Raw genomic sequence first — 25,532 nt, 5'->3', positions numbered from 1 at the left:
AAAAAAAATTAAACTAAATTTTTCACATGAACAAATTTCAGTTTTCCAGCCAGCTCTATCTTACTATCATGGTTGAATCTGCCAAAAATGATTGTGCCAATGACATCACTCAGAGGTTTCTTTTGGATTGTGTCTTATTTTGTTTTCATGAACTGGCCAACCCAGTGGTTGAAATAAATGTTTTGATAAGAATCTCAGGTTGGCATTTATCTACCATAACTTGTGATCTGGGGATATCCCAGAACTACTATCCCTGGTTTCCTTGAATTCTGATTTGATTGGAGACCTTTGGGTGTTTTAAATTCTTTTTTAAGTATCCGAGAACTGTTGATTCTTTGTCCTTTGATTGTAGACCATTTTACTGGAGGACTTTTATATGATTTTCAGCTTGATTAGAGATTCAAATTCTATATTTGTTTGAAAGCAGAATTACATTCCTGGACTAGTGTTCTGCCTAAAAGAAATGTCTCTAATAAATTAAAACATGTCCTGTCATGTCTTTAAGGAAACAAAATAAAGCAGATTATGTATAGTGTTCAAATATTCAGTCTAACAACTTATCTTCTATTGCTGGAGCAATACTAAATTTGCTAAATTTTCAGGGCATGAATGCATAGCACACAAATTTTGAAGAGGGGGCAGTGAAGTTAAAGGAAATTGGATGGGACAAATAGTTTTTGGCTTTGGCTTGCTTGTTGGTGTCACTGCTAGGCCTTTCCCCTATCAGGCAATAGCACTCCTTGACAGGTTCTGCCTCATATTCCAGAGTCTTTGGTAAGTATTTAAACAATAGCTTTTATTATAGAAATGAAATCATAAACACTGTAACTCTGTTGGTCAGGCATAGTCACAGTGACGCGACCTAGCTAGTAGATAATGCCTAGCCATATAATGCCAAAGAACTGGTAACTGTATTCTCTCTCTCTCTCATATATATATATGAACCCTATATTATTAATGACTGATTAACATTGACCAATTAATACAGAGCATGAGAGAGTTATTGATCGGTAAACACATTAAGAAATCTGTTGCTGGGTAAACTAGTTGATGGGCAAAGCAAGACCATTACCCTTCACATGATTCATAACCATAACGAGACTTTGAGACCTTAGCTCCTCCAGCCAGGAATCCCTTCTGCACATGTGCAGATCCACAAAGATCACGCAGTGGACACCTTGATTGACAGTCCCTAGGCTGCACTCACTCTACCACCCCTATGCCGTTAGCACAGTCTACATTGCTTATCTACAGTACTTAAGAAATTGTGATAACAAACCCTTTAGGCCCCAACCATGCAAAGTCTTACACACATGCTTAACTGTATGCTCTATGAATAGTCCCACTGAGTCACACTGGGACTACTCTCAATGCATAAAGTTAGGCAACATTTCTCTTCTTTTTCTCCAAGGAACATGTTGCAGCAGATGTCCACACATCTAAAATCATTAAGACTGCATAGAGTTTGGATTTAAAAATGTGACAGCTTGTAGTCAGTCCTATAGTGACATGACCTTTGATTTCTTTCCTGTTGGAATTGCTGATGGCTGGGAAGATGAGGCACTTGTTTGTATGGATTCTAGCTATTTTTAATAAGCATTAAAAGAGAATCCAGCTCTCTTGCATATATATATTGACTCTAAGATGTACAGCCTTTCAGAGGGCAAGTTACAGTGAGAAGAAGGAGGTAAGGGGTTGAAAAAGTAGGAAGAGGAGGTACAAGGATGGGTTTAGATCATTTGGTGTTATATCAGTAGTGCTGCTTTAACCCTGTGCTAGTTAATACTAAAGTAAGCTACTTGCAATGTTTGTTAACTTTGAATTATTTACTTACCCGCTTGGGATGAGTAACTTTTTTTTTGTTTGACTGTTGTGTGAATATAGTTTTAATTTTTTTTATGATGTTCATCATAGTAAGGCTGGACAAGAAGCTTTTTCCCTGAGCAGATACTTAAGTACTTGAAGTATTAATAAATTGAGGTATAACAGCTAAAGCTAAAGATTGTTTATGGTACCTATCCAAAAATCACTTAAGCATATGTGTAAGTGTAAGCACAAAGAGTGCCTTCGAAGTTACACACATGCGTAAGTGCTTTGTATGTTCAGGCCTTAATTAGCAAGATCTCTTTCTAAGCAATGATAGGTCTGTGTATGAAAAGAATATTTCATTTATTGGAGAAGTGTAGTGAAGAGAAGGGAGAATGAAGAAGTACAGTGATTACAGTTTTTCTTTTAAAGACAGAAGGCCAAATAAAATCTATAATATAATAAAACCTTGGGCCTGAATCTGCACTGCCTTGCATGGTGAAGAGTTCATTGTAGATGTAAGATGCTACTGAGTCAGAATGCTAGTATTTTTCAGGTGCTTGACTTTGGAAATAGATTAACATGTTAATGCACTTTGAGCTAGTCCTCTTTCAAAGAGGGCTAGATCAAAGCACACTCGTAAATTGTTAATACGCACCAGCAGGGTGCACAGGGACAGGTAATCCATAGCAGGCTCATCCGTGGCTATGTACTGGATAGATTCACACCCAAACTTGCCATGGTAATTGTTTATATAGACAAGTCCTTTGTTACTCCATATTTTAGGAGGAATGATTGCAGTCTGAGTAAACATGATTAAAACAATGATGACAGTGAGAAAAGCGAAGTCCTGTCTATGCTATTTCTGAAATAGCCAGTCATTTGCATGTTACTTTAATATGCAATTTGTAACTACAGAAGCATAAGGACCTAATAAGAGAGATTGGTTCTTGTTCTGTCAGTGTGTGAGATAAGTTGTTAGTTAATCACTTACCTTTTAAAAAAAAATATTGTTTCTTTTTTTCCCCCCAACCATGCAAGATACTTTGTGTATCTTAGAAAGTGATATTTGATATATACACATAGGTGTATACACCTAGGAACAAAGAACATAGACCATACTTACAAGATGGGAGGGATAGTATCCCTAGGAAGCAGTGACTCTGAAAAAGATTTGGGGCCCATTAGCTGGACATGTGTTCCCAATTGGACACTGTGCCAAAAGTGCTAATACAATCCTGGGATGCATCATAAGAGGAATCTCGAGTAGGAGTACAGAGATTATTTTACCTCTATTTGGCCCTAGTTTGACCATTGCTGGAATTCTCTGTCCAGTTCTTGTGCCCCCAGTGGAAGAAGGATGTTGATAAATTGGGAAGGTTTCAGAGAAGAGCCATGAGAATGATTAAAGGGTGAGAAAACATGCCTTATAATGATAGACTCAAGGTACTCAATCTATTTAGCTTAACCAAAGGGAAGGTTAAGCGGTGACTTGATTTCCATCTATAACTATCTACATGGGGAACAAATATTTTAAAATGGGCTCCTCACTCTGACAGAGAAAGCTATAACTTAATCGAATGGCTGGGAGTTGAGACTACACAATTTCAGAGTGAAAATAAGGCATACATTTTAACAGTGAGAGTAACTAACCATTGGAACAATTTACCAAGGCTTGTGGTGATTTCTCCATCACCAACGAATTTTAAAACAAGATTGAATGTTTTTCTAAAAGATCTGATCTAGGAATTATTTTGGGGACGTTTTCTGCCTGTGTTATACAGGAGGTCAGACTAGATGAACACCGTGGTCTCTTCTAGCCTTGGGGTCTATGAATCTATGTGAGGCTTTGGGGATGTTCAGTCGGAGAGTGAACTCTCCCTTTATTTTAAAAAGAGGGACAAGCCGTGCATCCTGAATGACAAGCTGCACCCCTGCATAGTGCAAAACTTAGCTCTGTGGGGCTCTGCAGTTAAACACTTGGTTGTTCTTTTGCTGTATGGCCATTATCTTCTGCGGAGCTGGCACCCAGAAGCAGCAGGGTTTACTGCTTGATTAGGGCTACATAGCAGCCATGCAGGATTTCTTCCCCAATCCCTTTTGAAATTCTCCCCTTGCTACTCAGTCTAGGTGCAAAGGGCTAGATTTAGGCCACACAGAATAAGTTGGGTGTGAGTTGTATCGAAGGCAGTTGTGGGGAGAGTTTAAATTTTGGTGCTCAACCAAAAATCAGTTGTTGCTTTGTTCTGATTTTATTATTATTATTATTTGATTGGTCTTTTAATTTCTTTGATTGTTCAGGAAAAACCTAAATTTCCATATCCACCTTTAAATTACAATAGCACCTTACTTTTTTCAAGCTATAAGGCCTCATGTGAAATTTAGCAGCATACTCTGGCTGGAGGTGATGGTTGTGTTACTATTTTTATTTTATTTTTTATATTAAAAAAGGTCCTAATCAGGATCAAATCCTGTTGCCCTAGGTACTGTACAAACACATAGGATGAGACAGTCACTGCCTTGAAGATAACATAGTTATAAGAAATTAAATCTAATGTGAACTTAGTTGTACCCTTAGAATCAATTGCAGTATTTATGACCTGAAGTTTCAGATCTGACTAATGATTCTGGGTGTCTCAGTTTGTGGGTGTCCAACCTCAGCCACCTTTAAAAGGATCTGATTTTCAGAGAGAGGGTTCATCTGAAAATCAGGATTCTTTCATGTGACTCAGGTTTGAATTTCACAATTACCACTGACTTATGAAAATTTAGGCCTGTGATTTATGTTGGGTGTCAGGATTATTGGGACTCTGTCAGTTTTGTTTTGGCCCCAGATGTAAGTGATTTATTTGTTTTTAAAATCAGCTTTTATTAAACCCAAGGTTGACAGAAAATTTTCCATACTATTTAAAAAAAGAAAAAACTTAGTGGAAAGAATTTAATTAAAAAAAAAACCAAATTAAATATTGCCCACCAGCATTTGCAACTCCGACATTACAACACTGTGCTAGCATATAAGAACCTGAAAAAGAAACTAACTAGACTATTGATTAAACTGATTACCATCATCTTTGTCCATGAGGAAATGCAAATGCTAAATGAACTGAACAGATAATAGAAAATGAATGACATCTAACTTTTTTGTTTAAATATTTAATTGTTTAATTTAATTATTTAATTTATTTAATTTAAATTATTTAATTGTTTAATTGTTTAAATATTTAATTTTTTTACCATTTTACCATGGTGAAAATTTCACCATTTTTATAACAATCTTTGAAGAGGAATTTGGGATTGGGGAGGGGGGAATTATTTGGGTTTTCCTTTCAAATTTGTTGGTGGCTGTTTTTCTTCTTTTATTAATTAGACAGCTTATGCCACCTGTTTGGGGAAAGCGTTATGGCCCCAGTTCTCGGGTCCGGCTGAGCTGCAGTCAGGGCAGGAGTCTGGTGGGATGTGGGGGGAATGTAACATCAAGGTGACCTTGTCTGATTCCAGCAAAACAGAAGAGTCTTAGGGTTGCTATAACTTGCACCTGCTGCTTCCCAAGGAGCAGCTCCACTAGCTGGGTATTGCCAGAAAACTAGTGCTGGCACTATATGGGAGTGCTGAGTGTGAGACGGTACATAGAACTGGCATGGCTGGCTGTACGCACCAGAGGACCTTCCCATGCTAGGGGAATCCTCCTATTTGATTATATACTGTACTTAAATGACTGGTTTTAATACATTTAATATCCTCTGCTTTTAAAACCTGAATCAGCTTTGTTCTTCCCACCCTGTATGATTTTGTCACTAGCCTTTCATTGATAAAATCTGGTCTATGTATCATACTTATTCCTCACCCACCACCTACGGTAGTTCCATTATAATTAGTGATGTGCAAAGCCAAGGCTGGTGTTGCAAATCCTTGTCAATCAGGTTTTGGTTTTGCAAAACAAAACCCACCAAATATAGGAGTGGTTCTGGTTTGCAGTTAGGGATTTATATCCGATAGTAATATAGAGTGACTGCATTTTATTGGCATCTAGCTTCCATTGCATGGATTTGTAATTCACACAAATCTCAAATAGTTCAGTTTATCATCCTAGCAAAATTAACAAAGATGGGTTAAAGAAATAACCGTCATGCTACCCTTTTCTGTTCCATCGAAGAGTGACAAAAACATACCTTTAAGAATTACTGTTAGGACAACTGACCAGAGTTGGAAAGATGGATATGCAATTTTTTTTTCAGCGCACATGTGGGGGTTTTTTAATTTGATGATGTTCCTTTAAGTACTTTATACATGTGAACAGAAAAACAGAAATAGAAAACACTACGTCAGTACAACCAGCTGAGTTATGGTTGCTGCTGGAACAATAATGAGAACATTTTACAATTGGTTTTCAATTATGACAGGGAAGATCACCTTTCTGGCTCACCGCTCTCATTATGTAATATCTCCCTGCCCCGCCCTTTTTTTAAATAGCCCTCCATTTGTTCACCTGTCTCCACCAGATCAAACAAAAGCTTCTTGTCTCCACTTTCAGTTCCCTTCACCATTTAATTCTGCCTCACCTTCCAGACCTACTGGTGTACTGACACCAACCACACCTCTGCTCTGTGGGTGACACAAGCTATTATCAGGAATAGGTCCATTTGTTCCCTCAGCACCATCACACTTTCTCTTATGCCCCCTAACAATATTCATGGGGAAAACACTGTCAAAACCCATAAAAATACCTCCTTTCCTTCCTCTAATTGTTCCTTAAGACTTACCTTTGCCAAGGTGCCTATAGAACACTACCACGCTAGTGGCTAGGCAGATAGCAAATTGAGAATACTAGCTTTTTATGCAAAATTGCTTTATATCTCATCCTACCAGTCCCACATGCTTTTGTCTGTTCCTTATTCCTTTTGATGTCATCCTAAGATTATGATCTATCTAGAGCAGAAACTATCATTTGTATTTGTTTGTACAGCACCTAGCACAGTTGGGCCCTGATACTTGATTGGGTCCTCTAGGCACTACCATTATATAAATGAGAAATAATAATAAAGACTGCTTTCCTGATTCCATTCACCTCAATCAGATGTGAAAGATCTGGTTTGTGAAGGGAGAGTTCTCTGCTCTTTAGTTAAATATTAGTGGCAGCAGAGGTTTTTTGCTGGTTCACAGCTTTCAAAAAGACACAGGAGAAATATTCTTCTTTATCCCTCTCTACCAAAGTATGGTTCTGATTTTTCCCCCTTTTTTTATGGTGGGAAAAGTGTGGGTGGGGATTGTTCATTTGTTTCCCATTTTACCAAAACTCAAGCGAAAACTTTCCTTCTAAAGGTGTTTTTTACATGCTTACTTTAAAAAAAAACAAAACATGAAGACAAAAATGTGAACATTTCACAAAGTTATTAGTATGTGAAAATAGGAGGCTGTTGTGGAAACTGTTGTACTACTTTAACAACAGAGGTCAGTCACCTCCTTGGCCCAATTATAATTCACGTGAATCCTTCTATTTTGCATTTTGTCTCAGGTGTGCAAGATATAAATGGAAAACCTTTGTCAAGTCTGAAGCATCTATGAAATTTAACTGCGTATTTCCAGACCGTTTTTCTTTCTTTCTGTCTTTGGAATTAGATACATTTTATATTGTAATGAGATGTTAAAATGCCTTGTAACTCTTAATCCAGGCAATATTGACAAACACGTAGAACTGGAGAACCTGGTGGCCCGATTTCTTGATGTGGAAGCTGCTATGGTGTTTGGCATGGGCTTTGCTACTAACTCTATGAATATTCCAGCACTGGTTGGGAAGGTGAGTATGACTTGTTGTTTTGCCTACACTTCATACACTCAGGGTATGTTTTCACTGCCGCGGCATTGATGCAGCAGCATCTATTGAGTGGGTCTGTGTAGACCTGCTCAGAGGATCAGTGTGCGCTCTCCAGTTGACTAAATTAATCCACCTCCCCGAAAGGAGTAAGCCTGCATCAATGGGATGGTGTCTCCCATTAATGCAGCACCATGAAGATGCCGTGCTAAGTGAACGTAAGTACGTCGACAGGAGATACACAAGCTACGTTACGTCAACCATCGCCATCAGTGTACGCCAGCCCTCAGTAAACTGTGAGGCTTGGTCTGAACATAAGATTTAATACCAGGAACTTCTGAGTTCTGACACCTATGCTCTTCTTTACCTTGGGTTCATCATTCCATCATGCTCTCTGTCAGTCACTTCTGGGTGTTGCTAAGGCACTTCTCCTTGTATCTAAGTACTGATGTAAGTACTTAGCCCTCTTTTCCTCAGTTTACCCTTCTCTAAAATATGAATAGTTTCTGCCTCCCATCACATAGAGCTGTTGTAAGGATTAAAGAGTGGGACTGACTCTCCCCTGCTTACCTAGGTGTAAATCTATTGATATTGGTGGAGCTACACCAGCATAAAACTGATCTGAGCACAGAACTGGGCTAGGTTTTTAGAAAGCTCCCTGCAAATAAGAAATGCGGTGTGGTACTGATACTACGTGAATCTCAGACCAACATTGCAAAGAAAGCTGGCGATAAACATGGGCACAAAGTTTAGACTATCTTACAGTAACGGTTTGATGAACCACAGTGTGCTTATAGGGGAAATGTATATCCTCACTTGAGTTAGACATGATTGTGAGACAACATAATGCATCCTTCTTGGAGCTCACTGTTGATATCCCACAGTGTAGTATATGTTCAAAAATTTATGTTAAGGGACTTGTGAAGCATGAGATTGAGACTCTTATGGGCCTTGATCACCTGAGAAGGGAGAGAATTATGTCCTAGGATAAAGTAACAAAGTTATAGTTGTGAAAAATATCCTTTATTGAAATTGATATCATTTTAAAAAAACTTTCTCCAATATTGAAACTTGAGGTTGATATTTTGACAGTAATGGATAGCTCTAGGATGAGAGAGGGAAAAAAATACTGAATAGATCAGACATCTGCAAGGATATTTGAGAACTGTAGAAAGATGAAACTCCTGTTTGGTTAATTTTCCAAAACAGGAGACCCACAGAATGCCTTTGAGACATACATATTTTCTTTGAGATTACAAAAATTACTTTAAAACGGGCTCAGATATGGTGTTTGAGCAACATAGAAATGCCAAAAGCGTCTAGGTGAAATAAATGAATCAGAAACCTTGGTGATAAATGACTAATTTCTAGATTCTCGGTGGGGTTCCACTGGCAGGAGTGTGGTGGAAACGTGTCTCTCAAGAGTTAATACCATGCATCTGGGCAGGTTTCTGAGTGCATGATCCCCTATAGTTCCTCTCTGAGCTGAATCAGTCGTCTCTTACTGAATCTCTTTTCCTCTGTGAGGCCCCGGCTCAACTGATCTCCCTGCAGCTAAGGATTCAACTCTATTCCTTTCTACCTGCCCTCACCACCCTCCCTGGAATCTCGCTCCACCAGCCTCCACTCACCTCTGTCCTCTTTAGTTACCACGTATTGTTGCGGGTCCTGCAGACACCTCTCTCCATTGCTCTCTACCCCTGGGAGGTTACTGTTCTGCGCCAACCTACTATTTCTATCTGCTCTCTACACCCAATGCATTGAAGAATGGAATGCACCTGCCCATATTACTGCTATTCTCCTGCCACTGAAGAGGGGCTGGAGGAGCCATGTAACAATTTCAGAGGGAAGAGCATATGTAGTCTAATGGAGGGACACAACGATGGGGAAATGATCCTCATTTGTAGAATCTGAGCTTCATGTTGCAATCCTGGGATGCTCAGAGGTACTGTATGGGAAGGAAGGAGCAGAATCTCTAGTATTGTTCTTCGAATATGTATCAGTGTGGATCCCACAGTAGGGGTGCAAGCATCCCACGCGCATCGTGGAATCTTTTGCCAGACCACTTGTTACAGAAGCATTGGGTGTGGATTGGAGAGTCCACTTAGACCACCTGCAAATTGAGGGGTTGTGATCCCAGAAGAAATTAGACTCAATATTTCTCTAGTGGGGCACTCTGTTGATAGATTTGTTCACCACCCAAGACATTGCTAAGTGCCCAAAGTTCTGTTCCAGGGGAGACATGAATCCAGGATCTTTACCAAATGTCTCTCTTCAACAATGAAACCAAGGCCTCCTTTACACATTCTCAACAATCCCAGGAGCATTGTCAAAGAAAGATGGGACCAGATGACTCTCATCATTTTAGCCCCGTACTGGCGAAGACAATTATGACTGCTACATGGAGAAACCCATTCACTGGCTGCCAGATCTCACATTGCTGGAGTTGGCTATCAGATCAGATATGAAATTTGGGCGAGCGGTGCTCTCATCTCTATTCAGCTGATGTAGCTAATGCTCCTCAAGCCCTCCTTCTTGGAAGAAGGAATTATTTGCCTCCTCCTAAAGTGGGATCCACACACATGCTCGAAGAAGAAAGAATGGTTACTTATCCTGTGGTCAATGTTTTTTTTTTCGGGATATTGTAGTCAGTATGGAAACCACGACCCACCCTCCACCCCTTTCAGAGTCCTCATCTGACACAAGCACTGAGTTGTGAGGGAATTGAGAGCCAGCATCTGCGCCTGCTCTCTTTATGCCTTTGCACAGAACCATGAGGGAGCTCACATGTGCAGCCCTGCCGGTCCCTGCCAGGCAAAAGATTCAGAGCTCGTTCACATGCGGAGTGAGAGCCACACTGACTACAACATCTTGAAAAACCACAGTTCTTACCACAGGGTAGGTGACTGTTTATGGTGAATTATTGCCCTAAATTATGGAGACTTCTCATTGAATTTACCTTCATGTTGTGGCTACATCCTGATATCTAGATACACACTCACAATCCTTATTAATTTCAGAGTGAGTTCCACATGCATACCTCCAGGCAGATTTCAGCCTTTCAGGGTATGAAATATTTCTCCACCACTGCTTAGTTAACCTGTAGTTGCAAAATAAATATTTGCAAAATGTTGCATTGCATTGTGGTCATGTAACAAAAGACCACAGCATAAAGCCTAGGATTAAAGCAGGGTCGAGATAAGGTTCCAGTTTGAATCGGAAACCTGAATTCTGGCTTTTGCTAATTTAACAGATGGCGCAATGTTAATTTTTCATGCATTTCATTGAGATTTTTTAAAGGAAAATGAGTTTTTAACTAATGGAATCAGTGACTGGACAGCACCATTTTGTGTGTGTCTGTGTCTGTAAAAGAGACAGACAGATTTTTCCTCTGTGCCCAGCACCACTCAGATATAGCACAAGTGAGGTGCAACAAGGCTGTTACAGCTCCTGATTCTGTAGGCCAGTATGCTGGCTCCAGAATGTTACTCTGACTTACATCACTGACATAGGGTTATTATGGGATCTTACAGCAAAGAAGGATTGGGGGATTTGCGCTCCACTCACAATGCACTGGGGAAAGGGAACAGTAGATGCAGGAGCCAAGTCCCTTGGGCTTACAACAGTAAGAAGCTCCCCTCCACCAGGGTAATTCAGTGCCGGCTAGTTACAGACAGTATCTGGCCCCCTTCCACCACCTGGGAATATTCAAGAATCTGTCTCCAAGATTTATATATGTCTCTGAAACTGATGATTGGGTCCAAATACCCCCAGAGATCAGAAATTTTTCAATTCACATTTAAACTTTGCAGCTTGGTTGGTCATACGTGATCGGTACACTTGCATTAACTTGTGAATATTCTAAAAGTTCTTGTTCATACTTACTGTAATCCTTCTCCACAGGGTTGCCTCATTTTAAGTGATGAGTTGAATCACACGTCTCTTGTTCTTGGTGCAAGACTTTCCGGTGCTACCATTAGAGTCTTCAAACATAATAGTGAGTATTGATGCTGGACATGTTTGGTGGCAGAGGTGTTCCAACCAGACAAAACTGTTTGTTCATGTTTTGTCGCAACTTATTTGAGAATGTTTTTGTGAGGGAAGGGGGATTAGCCCTTCAAAGCTATAGATGATTTCTGGTTTTGGAAGGGGAAAAATGAAAGGCGTACAATGACCGTTTGTTATTTACAAAAAGCCATGACCGGTGCCCTGATTAGCCATGTTGAAACTTAATTTTCAAAACCGCTGTAATATTTCTCACCGTAACCACCCTTCTGGTTTGGCACCTTACTGAGATTCTGTCCAGTGCTAGAAACATTAATTTACAATTACAACAGAAAATCCCTACAAAAGACTAAGGTGTTTCAGAAGTGCTTAGCACTAGTCTAACTCTGTTTTGCTTTGAAGTCAGTGGGAGCAGAGTTAAGCTAATGCTCAGCACTTTTGAAAATCCCACCCTAAATTTCTGGCATGTCTGTAGCAACACCACCTATTGGTATGGCTTCAGGCTAGCTGCTGTTTCAGTTTCTCTCTCTTGGGCTCCCCAATAACTTCAACATAGGCTTTCGTGTGTCAAATAACACACCTTCTTGTGGTCTGCATTTATTACCAAAGTTCACGAGGAAACACAAGTCCCATCCAGCCTTCCTAACTGGCTCACAACTCTTGGCATAGGGTTCTTAGTCCCGACCCGGCTGAGACTTTGCTCTAGCAGACTTGCCCTCCACACTCCAGCTTCCTTACCTAGATTCCGCTCCCTGGAGGCTTGCACCCCCAGGCCTGCTGTCCGGGAGCTCGGGAGAGTCTTTCTGAGTGGAGAAGTTCATGCAGCCCTTCTGCTCATTTAAACCTCTCCCTGCTCTCTGTTGAGCAGCAACTCCCAGGGCTTTCTGCCTGAGTCTTTCCTTCTCTCTCTCTGGCTGTCCATAGGCTTCTTCTTTATTTCTCTCCTCAGAAGGCCTGGTTTAGCTACATGACCTGGCTGTCAGGTGACTTTGCTCATTTTCTCCACCTGGAGAGATGAATTAAGTGTTTCACAGCTGGGCTGCTGGACCCTCTCCCCTTAAAGGGCCTGTCACTCTGTTGCATGGTCTTTTAAAACATTTACAACATTGCCTTTTACTTAAATAATGCTGCTGTGGCATTTGCTGTACTCCCTGTACTTGCAAACTGCAGTTGTAAAGATTATAACAGCTGGCAGAGTCACTGTATTTGTCTACCTAAATCCCCCTTTCAGTTTCAGTTGGTATTCTCCACTGTTCTGTACAATGTCATGCACTGTGTAATCAGTTACTACTTTACCCCATGCCCGAGATGAGCGAAGTCATTTAATTATGTATATGTTTATAAAAACCTATGTTGAAAGGTGCATGATAATTATAAGATAGAGTATTGTTATTAGCATCATTTAAATTGGCCAAGAAGCAATTCCATAACCTCATTAAAGACAATTTATGAATGATTCAAAATATTTTTACAAAAGTAACTATTTATAAATTTATTGTCTAGTGTGCTTACTAACATTGAGTGATCCAACCTAAGAGAGTTAGACATACTAGGCAGTATTTCTATACTTCTGTCTCTCTTGATCTCTGACCTCTTCCTTAGATTGCACTGTACTCTACTCAGTAACTTATCCCTCTCTCACTTTCTGCTGCATGACATTTTGAAGGATGATCTCTAACCAATGGTTCTCAACTTGCTTCCTCTCCCCACACCAGCTCCACATTCATGCCCAGATTATTTTGTGCTATTTCTCATAGCACTTGAAAGAAGATATCCATTCAGGGAATCTGATTCAGCTCAAGGTTCCTAAATGAATCTTGAAGACGCCACTTTGGCTTTTGATTCATATTCTGATAAATTCTACCCTTAACCACTGATCACTTGTCAAGGAGCCATCATACAAATTCTCCTCCCTTCCCCCAGTAAGGTAACATGTATGCTTGGGTTTATGATAAATGACAGCTGATATTCTTTGTAAAGAATGTGGAGTGAAACTAACAGCGATAGCTAACTAGTTCAACAAACACCAAAATGCAGATGGAAAATCAGGTAATTCCTTTAAGCACCTCAGCAAACACCAGTGGAAGTTCATCAGGGTTTCTTTTTATGTAACCCATTGTTCCTTAGATTAGGGATTTGATTTGCCAAAGCCAATCTAGTTTTATTTAAAAGATGACTAGTTTAAATAGTTTAGCTATTTTGAGCCTTATTGCATTAATCAGTATTACAGTAAGACAACACTTATCATTATGAAACTGTGGGAACCTTCTGGAGCATTATATATAGTTTCTGAATTAACCCCATTCTCCTTGGCCCTTAATCTGAATTATACCTAGAGAACTCTTTTCACTGTGAAAAGATATGAACGTTTTGTAAAACTTTGTATACTTTGTTTCTGCTCTTCAACACACACACACCCTGCACATAGGAAGCCATATATATAAATACCCTTGCTATAAAGTTGCTATTTTGGAGAGTTCTTATGAAGACATTTCATAAATCAAATCCATAACCTACCTATCAACTCACTTTCCTCATCCAATAACTGATAATAGTAGTTTTACTTGCATGGAATATCTTTTCATCCTAAAAGATCCCCAGGTGTTTCACAAGCTGTATTTTGAAATGCACATTACTGAAATAACTGCTGGAACATAGAATGACAGCCAGCTGGCACGTATACAAGAAGACAAACAGAACCCCCTTTGTAAAGCCCTATCTACACGATAAACCATTTAGAATGCAGTTATCTTCTAGCAAGTTGTGCTTTGCTTTGTAAATGGGACTTCACTGAATTTTAAAAATGGCATGTCCAGGGGTTTGACATCATCTTAAAAATATGTTTAGGTGCTGGCTACTTTGCAAAATGGACTGTGTCAGAGGACAATAGCATTGTCACTGGCTACTCCAACATCATTGCATTTTTAGTGTGTATACAGAGAATGCCTTGCCCAAAAGATCCATACTCTGCCTGATCTACACTAGGAATTTACATTGGTTTATCTACATCTCTCATGGGGTGTGAAAAATCCACACCCCTGAGAGATATAGATATACCAACATAAGCCCCGGTGTAGATAGCTAGTTTGACTGAAGAATTCACTATCGCCTCTCATGGAGCTGCATTACATATGCTGATAAGAGAAGCCCTCCCTTTGGCATAGGTAGTATCTACACTGAACCACTATAGTGGCACAGCTGTGCCACTGTAGCATTTTAAGTGTAGACAAGCCTTCAGTAATCTAAATGGTTCTTTATTTAACTGCCTCAGAAATTTATTCTTTTGCAGATATTTGAACCTATTGTTCCAGTTTGTCTAGACACACCAGGCTTCGGCTCCAATACTGCATAGCTTTAAGTATATGAATAGTCCGATTGACTTTAATGAGACTACTCATTTGTTTACAGTTATGCACATGCCTAAGTGCTTTGCTGGATCAAGGCCTTGATTCTTGGACTGCTAAGCTCATTGGCCACATGTAAGCCAAATGTTAGACCTTGTGCTTTAATTCTCACATTTAGTGAAAATAGGTCAACTGATCTACTTGTTGTCCAAGTCACATTGCTGAGCATATGGGGAAACTTCCCTGTGCTCTGCAGATAAACAGAAAACTGCATCCAGTCTGTTCAGAGCCTTTAATGAGCATTAAATTGACTAAAATTGCAAAGTGTTTTTGCAATTTTTTTAAATCATTTTTCCACAACCTCATCTGGTAGGTGATGCTCATTATCTGCAGGGAGTGGGGACTGATTTGTGTCATGGCTGATTAGGGGAGCAAACAGCCCTCTGAAAGAGGTCTGGTAGTTGCATTAGATGGAGGATGTCACCATGTCAGGGCCCATTTCAAGGACCTTCTGCTGAATAGCTGTAACAATACTCCATCCATGGAAATGTGGGGCAAAGGGGAGAATTGAATGCTACTATGACGTTGTGAGAGCTGTAAAGATAGGGTCAGACAGGAAGGCAAACAGCAATGGATTGTAATAGAGCACTCTTTTTAAAAAAAAAAAAAAAGTCACTTACTAACCATGAGAATGGAGTCAAATTCTCTGCTGATATAAATTGGCACAGTTGCACTGGAGCTGTGCCAGTTTACACCAGCATAGATTTGACCCAATATTACAGCATTGTAAATAGGAAAAGTCAAAAGACCTTTATGCCACATAATACTCAAATAGTTACAAAAACATTCTTTTTATACTATTTATTGTCAGAATAAAACCAGATTAGTTGGCAGCCTTGTAAATACTTTCAAAGCGTGCATACATGTGAATGGAGTAGGCGGTGTTAATTGTTGGAGAAAGTGAACTCTTTCCCTGTTCCCCACTGCCTAGTCCAGTCTCTTTTTACATGGCGTGTAAGAGCCTTGTTTAAACTGTTTAGATCACATGCACTTTCACCCTGACTTCTCCGATTGTATGTGTATACAAGATACGTTGGAGACAAGGGCAAGGTGTGAACAGGGTTTTGCTGTTATGTTTTTGTTGGTTGCTGGAAATGGTTATCAAAATGAAGCGGAATACTTACACTACAATTTCATGAATAAACAGAAAGTATTCTGGGCCACATACTTCCTGAATTACATAGGGAAAACATGTACAAGGTGTGTTCAGGAACCACTCTATCCAGCAAGATTAGCATTGTATAAATAGCAGCAAACTAGGACGTTGATCCCCTTCCTCCCCCAAATAAAATAGTAGAAGGCATCCAAAAGATCCTGTCTTTTGACAAATCCGTTTTCCCTCTAATTCCACAATTAAAGATGTATACAATGCTTTGAAAACTCAGATGGAGTAATTCTGGCAAAATGAAATCTAAATGTCACCACCTAGATATGAGAGAGCAACTCTAAAATTAGCCAGATTCAAATGCCTCACAGGACACATGTAAACAACTTGCAAACTTTTGGCTAATGATTCACAATCCTTTCCCCTTCAGTATTATATTTTAATGTACAGACTTACGGACAGACAGACATACACACATTGTGTCTATCTTAGACCATTTTAGGGGGGGAAATTCCCATTGGTGGTTCCTCTGTTTCAGCCCTATAGCTAGTTTAACTGACATATTGTTAAAAACTCCAGAAACCATTCGATGGAGCCTGGTCCTTATTTGTACTACCAGCCCACCAGCAATGGCCCCAGTGTATCAACCAGATAATGAAAAATTGAGGGGGACATGTTTCATTGCAGTGATTGTATCTACGTTCAATCTACATTACATTATTGTGAATGCTATAAGCATAACGCAGCTCCTGTACTGCTAGGAGTGGATGGGAGTTTTAGTGGGCTTGTGTTCACACTTGTAAATACAGAGGAAGGTATCTGGAACAGGGAATTTTTCTTCCTAAAGTTAAGGCCACGGAGGGGTCTGCATATGGGGGAAGTCCTGATTTACCTCAATACCATTTCACTGCACTGCTATCCCTCCTCCATGGTCCACTCCAAGAGTTCTCAGTCAGGTCTCCTGTCTCCAGCTGTTCCCTGTCTATGGGTTCCACTCCTTTCTGACCAGGGAGTTTTAAGGCTGCGCAGCCTTACACTGTCAGCACTTATGCTTTTCTTTCTCTCCTGGGCTATAAGTGTGTTGCCAAGAGTTACCAGTTATTACACAGCTCTTTCTGTTTTCACACAGCATTTATTCTTAACGTAAAAGCATTACAGAGAAAATGTTATAAAAAAACCAGAAACCAGATTTAAACAAACACTAAACATCCTAGGAGTTACCCGTCAATCTTATGGGATCCTTGTAGGTCAAAGTCTTTCCAACCCTTCCAAAAGTTGCCCTGTCTCCCCTTGGACTGAAGGTCTGTCAATATGCTGGATCAGAAACAAATCTGTGTCAGTTCAAGCTCAGGGTTTTTTTAAACCAGAAGCCCTTTCTTTGTCCTAGTCTCTGGAAAACCCATCTAGAACCAGCATATGCACATCAGTCCAGGGGGTGGTGCCTCTCCAGAGTTGTTTAGACTCAGAATCTCACCTTAATTATCCCCCCATACACTGGTTTTAGTTCCTATGGTAACTGTGATAACCTTCCCCATGAAGTAGAACACAGTCATACATAAACCATTCATGAATGTAACACAGTGTCCCCAAAGATACCGCATAAGGTTGTAATATCTCTCACCCAGACACAGAACAGAGACAGTCCCTGCCCCAAAGAGCTTACAATCTAAGTGAGGTTTACTCCTCTCTATGTAGCTTCCATGATACTAAAGCTCTTGGAATGTAATAATCATTATCTAGCACAGCAGCTCCCAAATTGTATTGGTTGTGCAGTTAAATTGTTGTGCAGTGACTGGATGGATCATCCAGTTCATGTATAACCTGTGGTACGCATACCACAGCTTGGGAACCTCTGATCTTATATTTCATCTTGTCTATAAGTGATTAGTAAGAGATGCCATGGCTGAGTGGTTAAGGCACTTGATAACAGTCCCAAAGTTTGTGTCTTGTTGATTTCACACTGAGAAGCCACCTCAAGTTAATCCAGCTGCAAATGGGAACCTGATCTATAGCATTAGGGAAATCAAAGAGCAGGGCCATATTATCCATTAGGCACTATAGGCACAGTGCCTAGGGCCTACAAAACTTTCAGGGCCTACAAAAATTTTTCTTATATATCATTTTTTTTTAAATTTAAAAAACTATTTATTCATAGCTTAAAATCAAATTAGTTATTTAGGTCAGGGGGCCTACGAAGGCAAGTGTGCCTAGGGCCTACAAAGGTCTTAAAATGGCCCTGTCAAAGAGGTCAGATGTGATGCAAGCCACATTGCTCCCTTGTGTACTGTTCGCTCTGCAAACTGACATGCTATAAATTGCATCAGCCTGATGAGCCATTAGTGGCCCAGAGCAGACATTTTTACTTCGGGTTTTTTTTTTTTTTAAATGTTCAGTGCTGCATTCAGCGGTGATTACCACCTTCCCACCTGCTCTGTGGCTGAATAGAGGATAGAAGTTAGTAGTAAACCTGTACTTATTGTGGTATGTCCTTTTCTAAGGTATTTACAAGTCTGGCTACTTATGATCGTGCTGGGGAAAAGAACTGGGGCATGGCTGATCAATAAAGATCACACCTTGCCACACCTGGGTTTCCTGTTGGCCAAAGACATTGGCTGTACTGATTGAAATTTCCCCCCACTCTGTGCCTGTTCACAGAGCTCACACCATGATAGGGGAAAGCTTGCGTTGATGGAACTCTGATCCCTTACTGTGCTCTGCTTCGTCCTGGCTGTCTTCATTAGTGTTCCTGTCTCAGCCGCACTGAATAAGGAGTGTGCTACTTGCAGTAACAGGTGCTAACGGCACAAAGGGCTGCTCCTGCAAGTAGTGCTGTCACTAGTCATTCAGCTAGAAAGCACGTCAGCTGAGAAATACACCATACAATTATCCAAACAGCATGGGGGAGGTGGCTTTTATTCTGATATTCGGGAGTTTGGGTAATCGAGAAAGCAGGAGAGGCAGTGCAGGGAGCCTTCAGCAACTCTCCTCTCTTGGCCCCACTCCCTGCCTCCCTCCCAGAGGAGCGGGACTGCAGAGAGCTCCCTGCAGCTGTCACTTCTGCCCTCCCAATTATTGCAGGCTTAGGGTGTCAGGGAGGTTGTGGTCCTGGCAGGGCGGAGCAGACTAGGACTCTCCTCTGCTCAGCCAGGACTCTCCTCCATCCCAGCAGGGCCGCAGCTTAGAAATAATACCCTTCCAGCGCACATTACTGTGCCATGTAGCTAGCCCTTCATCATGCCCTGCTCTATTTTCTTGCATTCTCAGTTTGATAGTTTCACTTAAATTAAGTCAAATACTTCTTTTCCCTCATTTTCATTAAATGGCCAGTGGTTGGTTCTGGAGACAGATCTATGTATGGCAAGTATTTACGTGCAGAGTTCCACATATAGTACACTTCTGCCAATGGGCCTGATCTTCCTTACAGCAGTCCTGAGTTTGTATTAACCCACAGGACGCTGGTATTTCCGAAGTTGTCAGGCAAATGAATGCTTTGGAGGATATGGATATGCCACAGGGAATTTCAGTTCTTCAAAGGGACACACTATATGGTTAACAAGACTATCCAGAGTTATAATAGTTGATACTCATGCTTCAGGGTGTAAGCCAGTCTCTAACTATTAGAGATCAGAATGAGACCTTCATGTGGAGGCACATTTTCAGCCTACTGTGCAGTTTCTTGCACCTTCCTTTGAAACAGCTTGTGCTGGCCACTATCCGAGAGACAGGATACTGGGTTAGATGGACCATGAATCTGGTTCAGTCTGACAGTTCCTATTTTCTTATGACACATGCAGACACTGCCACAGAGAGAACTGTGGTAACTTTCTGGTACATCTACTTCCTGCCATGCTTTGTCTGCACTCACTTTCTTTCACTTGAAAAATTCATGTGTGACTTGCCAAGTGTGAGCAGGAAGTGTTCTTGAGTGAGTACCCTTAACTTTCACAGAATCTATGCTTTTATGGGGGGGGGGGAAGTTACCAGTCCTTATGGTTGCATGTTAAGCTTCCAAATACCAGGCAAGGGTAAATAATGCAATGCTATCTGGGGATGGACTCCAAGAACTTTGCTAATTAAAGCTGTCCCAGACCTCTCAGCCCCTCAGCAGAGTGAAAACTGGTATTCAGAACCCTACAGGTGGCAGTTAAATTGGCAAAATCTGGCAATCCATTTTCTCTTGGGGGAGCTACAAGCAGAATCAAAGACAGGCACTAGGATTTATTCATTCATGAGGAAAGCTTAGAAATAGCCTGGGGCAGGGCAGGAAAGCCGGGAAAGAGACACTCCTTTGCAGCAGCCAGGAAGCTGGAGGGAGAAAGCGAAAGAAGATGTACAGCTCCACTGCAACATCCTAATGGGTATTGTGTGGGAGGTGAAAAGACTGGAAAGACTTTGCTCCCCCTCTGCTCAATGATTTGTGTGTTTGGATAAGGCAAAATGGAAGAAGAACTCCCACTTACTAAATATGCAAGCACTTGGCTGTGCAGGTGGGGCTGCAAATGAGTGCTCTGAATAGTTGCTAAATAATTCAGTTTAGAAGCATGAGGAGAACTTTATTTACTTGATTGCCATCTAGTGGACAACTGTGCTGTCCACATGGCATTATTCACCACAGGGCAGCAATCACAATCTCAGACCTCAGCTAGGTGAGCAAACATTACCACAACTGACAACAAAAACTTTGCTATTTATTGGCTTAGCTTGCACCCGAAATGGCAAAATTGGGACTCCCACCACTGATATGCAAGACCCCCAAAAGGCTCAAAATAATATCATTTTGTGGTGTTAGAATGCAAGCCAGGGGATAATCCCTGCAGGGAGACTCTGCCATCCTTCTCTGTACCCTGGAGCAGTGCTGTGCTGCGATTGTGCTAGCAAGTGGAGGGGTCATGTTGGGGATATGGTAGTGAAATGGCCATCTCCCAGAGACAGAGCAGCGGGCCACAGATCCCTGAGGGGAAACAACAGGTTTCCTCCTTTAATATTTTTAGTAGTAGATGTGTTCTGTCTGTACAGAAGCCCTGGACCCCATTCCAGCTTTGTTGATGGGACCAGGTATTGGTTCAAAGTGGTAGGACAGGAATGTTCCTCAGAAACTAGCATAAAGTTGCACTAACAACAGTTACACTCGTTGTTGAAGTATTATTTTATTGTCCTGCCTCTTCTAACTACCACTGATCAATGGAAGGTGTTGTTTTTAAGTAAAGCATCTCATCTTCTTTGAGGCTTGCAAAAGAGAAAACTGGGCAACTGAACAATCTTTTCCGAGATCCATCCGACTCCTACTCCTCTCCTAACACGGTGTCAATTTGTTTAATTAATCTCTTGCTCCTTCTGTTGAAGCACCTTGTATTATTTCTAACATCCATATACAGGCAGCAAATACAGCCAGTGACAAGCCGCATTGAGGAGACCCACAGAGACCTCTGATGGTGGCAAAAGAGGTACTAATGGGACAGCAACATTCAGAATGTAATTTGGTTTTCTCTAACTTCTCTGGAACAGCCAAATAAAAAAAGTTGCCGTTTATAATAAGCATATCAAAACTTATAAATTGACAAACCACTTTCAGCTCAATATACATATATATTACATAAGAGTTCATGAGGAAGCTCCTTCTTTTTGCTAAAGGCTAGCGTGGGATATACTTAGTGATGCTGGATAATACTTTATACTATTGAGTCAATGGGGACTACTCATGGAGTTATGGTACTACTGAATAAGTTCATAGTCTAACCCTGTGTAAGGACCAGGTGCACAAACATGGTTCATTTACTCTGCGTAGTTTAAAATTCGCTGGGATAGACTGAGGTACAGCTTCATAAAGTAGAAGGTTTGATTTTCTTAAAAATATAAAGGTCAAGATTAGATGTCATAATGCTAAAAGAATAACTGCATTCAAGTTTTATTGCTGAAAATGTGGTATTTGTTAATATAAAACATGCCAGCTGTCCTTGTAAGGTGTCATTGTCCGCTCCCAGCCACCCACCTGCAAACATAGACACAAAGGACTTTTTCTTCTTTGGGAGTATAACTATCACTTTTAATGGAGAGCACGGGGTCCTAATGCTCTACTTCCACCCACTGCTGCTGCAGTTAATGGTCGCTGAATTCTGAGGCACTCCAAATGACAGTGTGTTCATGGGCTTAAAGCACTCCAGAATTCTTGATGAACATGAGACAGAGCTTTGAGTCTGAGATGCAGAAGTCAGATTTGGCGCTGCATTTCAAACCCCCAAATGCAAAGGTGTTCAGATCTAACATCCTGGCTGACCCTTTCTTAGTGAAAAGGCCACCTATGAAATTCAGATCAGATCCCAGTTCACAATTTGAAATCGAATCTTCCACCTGAACTTGGAGGTAATCTGATCCAGAAATATGGATCCACTTCTAATCCCAGGAGAGTTGTAGAGGAAAGGATTCAGCCAAAAGAAGTAGATACGGACCCATCCCTCACATATCTACCACAAACTTGATCCTATTTCTGGCAGCAGTCGGGATATTGGGACTGCACATATTCAGGTGCCAGGCAGGGTGCATTTTGGAATGTGTACTTACAGATTCTTACAAACGGCTGGAAGTAACCAGCTTCAAAGAGGGGCCATCCAAACATTGGTCCAAATTCAGTCAAATATGTATTAGGAACCAAGTTTTGGTTCTGCCCTAATCTTTGTGCATTCTTTTCTTTTGTACGTGGGTATCTGTCATTCCATTTTTTAAAAAGTATCTACTTGGCACCATATTGTTCATAACCAACCCCTGAGGGAGCAGCAGAGTTTCTAGCACTGCTTCTGGCTTCATTTATAGGAAAGCCTCATCAATGCCAAACATGGTCTTTTTGGCTCAGAAGCAAAGAGTTCATTCAGTGCACTTGTACCAGTTTGTGTATTTTTTCTCTCTCTCTCATTCATCTTCTATCACACCCCCATCTTTCTTGTAAAGGACAAGATTCCTCCTCTTGTCATCCTGCTGGCTTCATGCATCAAGAGCCAAGCATTTACTGATACTATGCATGGAAATGACCTAAAGCTGCTTAACTGAAGTAGGCTTAAGAAGTCCCAATTTTGCTAAATGAATTTCAAATGAAATAAACATGACGTTCTATGGCATTTGCTTGTTTTGTTCGTAATGAAAGATCTTTTCAGCTATTCTGTTTTGTTATCAGTGACATGTCTGTTTTTAATGGCTATGTTATACACTGCAGATTATGACCACAATACTACTTTACTCCTCTAAAACTTATTTATCATCATATCCTGAAGCCTGAATAATTGTATATAACATTCTTAACTTTTTTTTGTTATAAATGTATTACCATTGTGATTACTTTTGTTTCTTAAAATTATGTAAATGATTAAACTCCTCAAATTTGGGGCATTAGTGAAAGGTGAAGCAAAATACATACAAATTATAATCTGTCTACTTAATGTCCTCTTGTATCCCACAAATCTAATGGTAATAAACAGAAAACTATAGGGTTAGATCCTCAGTTTGTGTCAATCAGTGTCCTCCATAGAAATCAAGGAAGTTAAGATGATTTATAGTAATTGAGGATCTGGCCCACAGATTTTATTACAACAGGCTTGCATTTGTGGGAGGAAATATTCTCAAGCTCCCAAGAGACATAGGAACACGTGTCATTGACTTTCAGTGGGGCTAGTGCTCTTAAATCCGTTAGCTCTTTTGAAAATCTACCTATGTAAAGCTCACTATACGAAAGCTTCAGGATGCTGTGCATTTCTTCAATCCAAAGAAAGAATTACAGATAATTAAAATCACCAGCTAACAGAATTGTTTCAGTTTTATTTTCAAATAGAGAAGCTGAGAATTTCTAATGCTTAATGGAAAAGTTTTTTCCAGTTGAGGTACATCATTGCAGAAAGCTCTTCTGGTTGTATTGTCACAAGATTAAAGGCAGGCAAATTAAATCGCCTGTGGCCTTTTAACAACAGAAGTTTGCATTCAGGAGACGTTTCCCTAATTATGTCAATTTTTTATTTAAAAAAAAAAAAAAAAAAAAATAGAGGCCAGAAAAAAATAAAGCCTCCTTTTAAAGCCCCTTATGTTAATACTTTGTTTTCTTCCTTTCTGTTATTTTGAAATAAAGACATGCAGAGCCTAGAGAAATTATTGACGGATGCAATAGCACATGGGCAGCCTCGAAGTCACAGAGCATGGAAAAAAATTCTCATCCTAGTAGAAGGCATTTACAGGTATGTAGACATTTACAAATGTGTGAGTACTTTGTATTATAAAGTAATTTAATAGACCTAACACTGGGATTGCCTGAGAAATCCAATGTATTTTTTAATTGCTTCACAGATCACATACGATCTTCAGTGGTCTTGTTGGTCTGTAATATTAACAGTAATAAGGCAGTAAAGACAGTTTGTGTTTTATATATAAATCCTGATGGTCAATCTAAGCCCTAATGTAAATAGAATCAACTCCAGTGTGATCCTTGTGTGTAATTTTGAATATTGGTTTGCAAAGCACTTTCCTTTGGGATGGGGTATGCTATGTAAATACAAAGGGCAGATTTTCAGCTGGGGTAAATGTTGTGGCTCCACTTAATTCCATGGAGCTTTGACAATTTACATCAGCTGAGAATCTGCCCCAAAGTGATAAAACAGAACAGCTTTCTAGAGTTGACGGTTATGCACTGATTAATTGAAAAAAGGCACAGGTACTGCTACTGTATACATTTTGTATGCCCGTTTTATATCCAAACAGTAGAGTATAAACATTTAGGACTAAATTTAACCTTACTGAAACTAGCACATCTTCAGTAATCAGTGTCAATGTCCAATGGAGCTGCACTAAGGTTGTGGGTATAAAACTGGGATTCAAAGAATTATACAGTTCTGGTACCTATGTCCCAATATAAGGGGGCAATGCATAATAGAGGCAACTTTGGGAGTCTGTCTAGTATTATGCATAGTAATAATACCTTGCAGTTGTATAGCAGATCATTTTATATAGCATCCTTTCAGCCCAAAGGATGCCAAAGTGATTTACAAACCAATATTGAAAGGTGCACACAAGGATCACGTTATCCATCACTGAAATACAGCCACGTTGGGTGGCAGCAATTTGTCATATGAATAATTAACACTAGTCGTCCTGAGCGGGATTCTTTTTTCATTAGAATTAGAGCTGGGCAAAATTTATTGGCGGAAAATTTTTTCACTGAAAAAGGCAGATTTGGGTTGACTGCAACATTTCACAGATTTGTGTCAATTTTGGCAAATTGTTTCAGTGAAAAAAGAAAACAGTTCTTTATGCCATTTCTGAAATGAACTGTTTTGATTTTTCAGGCTAGATTTACAAGGGTCTAAGCTTAGCTTTTATTTTTTGAAAAAAGAAAAACAGTTAAAAATGCCAAACCACCATGAAACACATT

The 25,532-nt window shown here is 40.2% G+C and overlaps 1 protein-coding gene across 3 annotated transcripts in view; it reads left to right on the top strand.

The window, feature by feature from the left end:
- The window catches only part of SPTLC3 (serine palmitoyltransferase long chain base subunit 3), a 138,222-nt gene that overhangs the window by 65,560 nt on the left and 47,130 nt on the right, over window positions 1–25,532 (top strand). For all 3 annotated transcript variants that reach the window (XM_067564674.1, XM_067564673.1, XM_067564671.1), the window contains 3 exons: window positions 7,476–7,600; window positions 11,519–11,612; window positions 24,237–24,342. In XM_067564674.1, coding sequence (XP_067420775.1) covers window positions 7,476–7,600; window positions 11,519–11,612; window positions 24,237–24,342 — 325 coding nt within the window. The remainder of the gene's footprint in view (window positions 1–7,475; window positions 7,601–11,518; window positions 11,613–24,236; window positions 24,343–25,532) is intronic.

This window comes from Emydura macquarii, unplaced genomic scaffold (genome assembly GCF_026122565.2).
Source record: "Emydura macquarii macquarii isolate MOO-44397 ecotype Brisbane River unplaced genomic scaffold, CSIRO-AGI_Emac_v2 contig_2676, whole genome shotgun sequence".
Classification (NCBI taxonomy): domain Eukaryota; kingdom Metazoa; phylum Chordata; order Testudines; family Chelidae; genus Emydura; species Emydura macquarii.
This window is presented reverse-complemented; position numbering and strand designations above follow the sequence as displayed.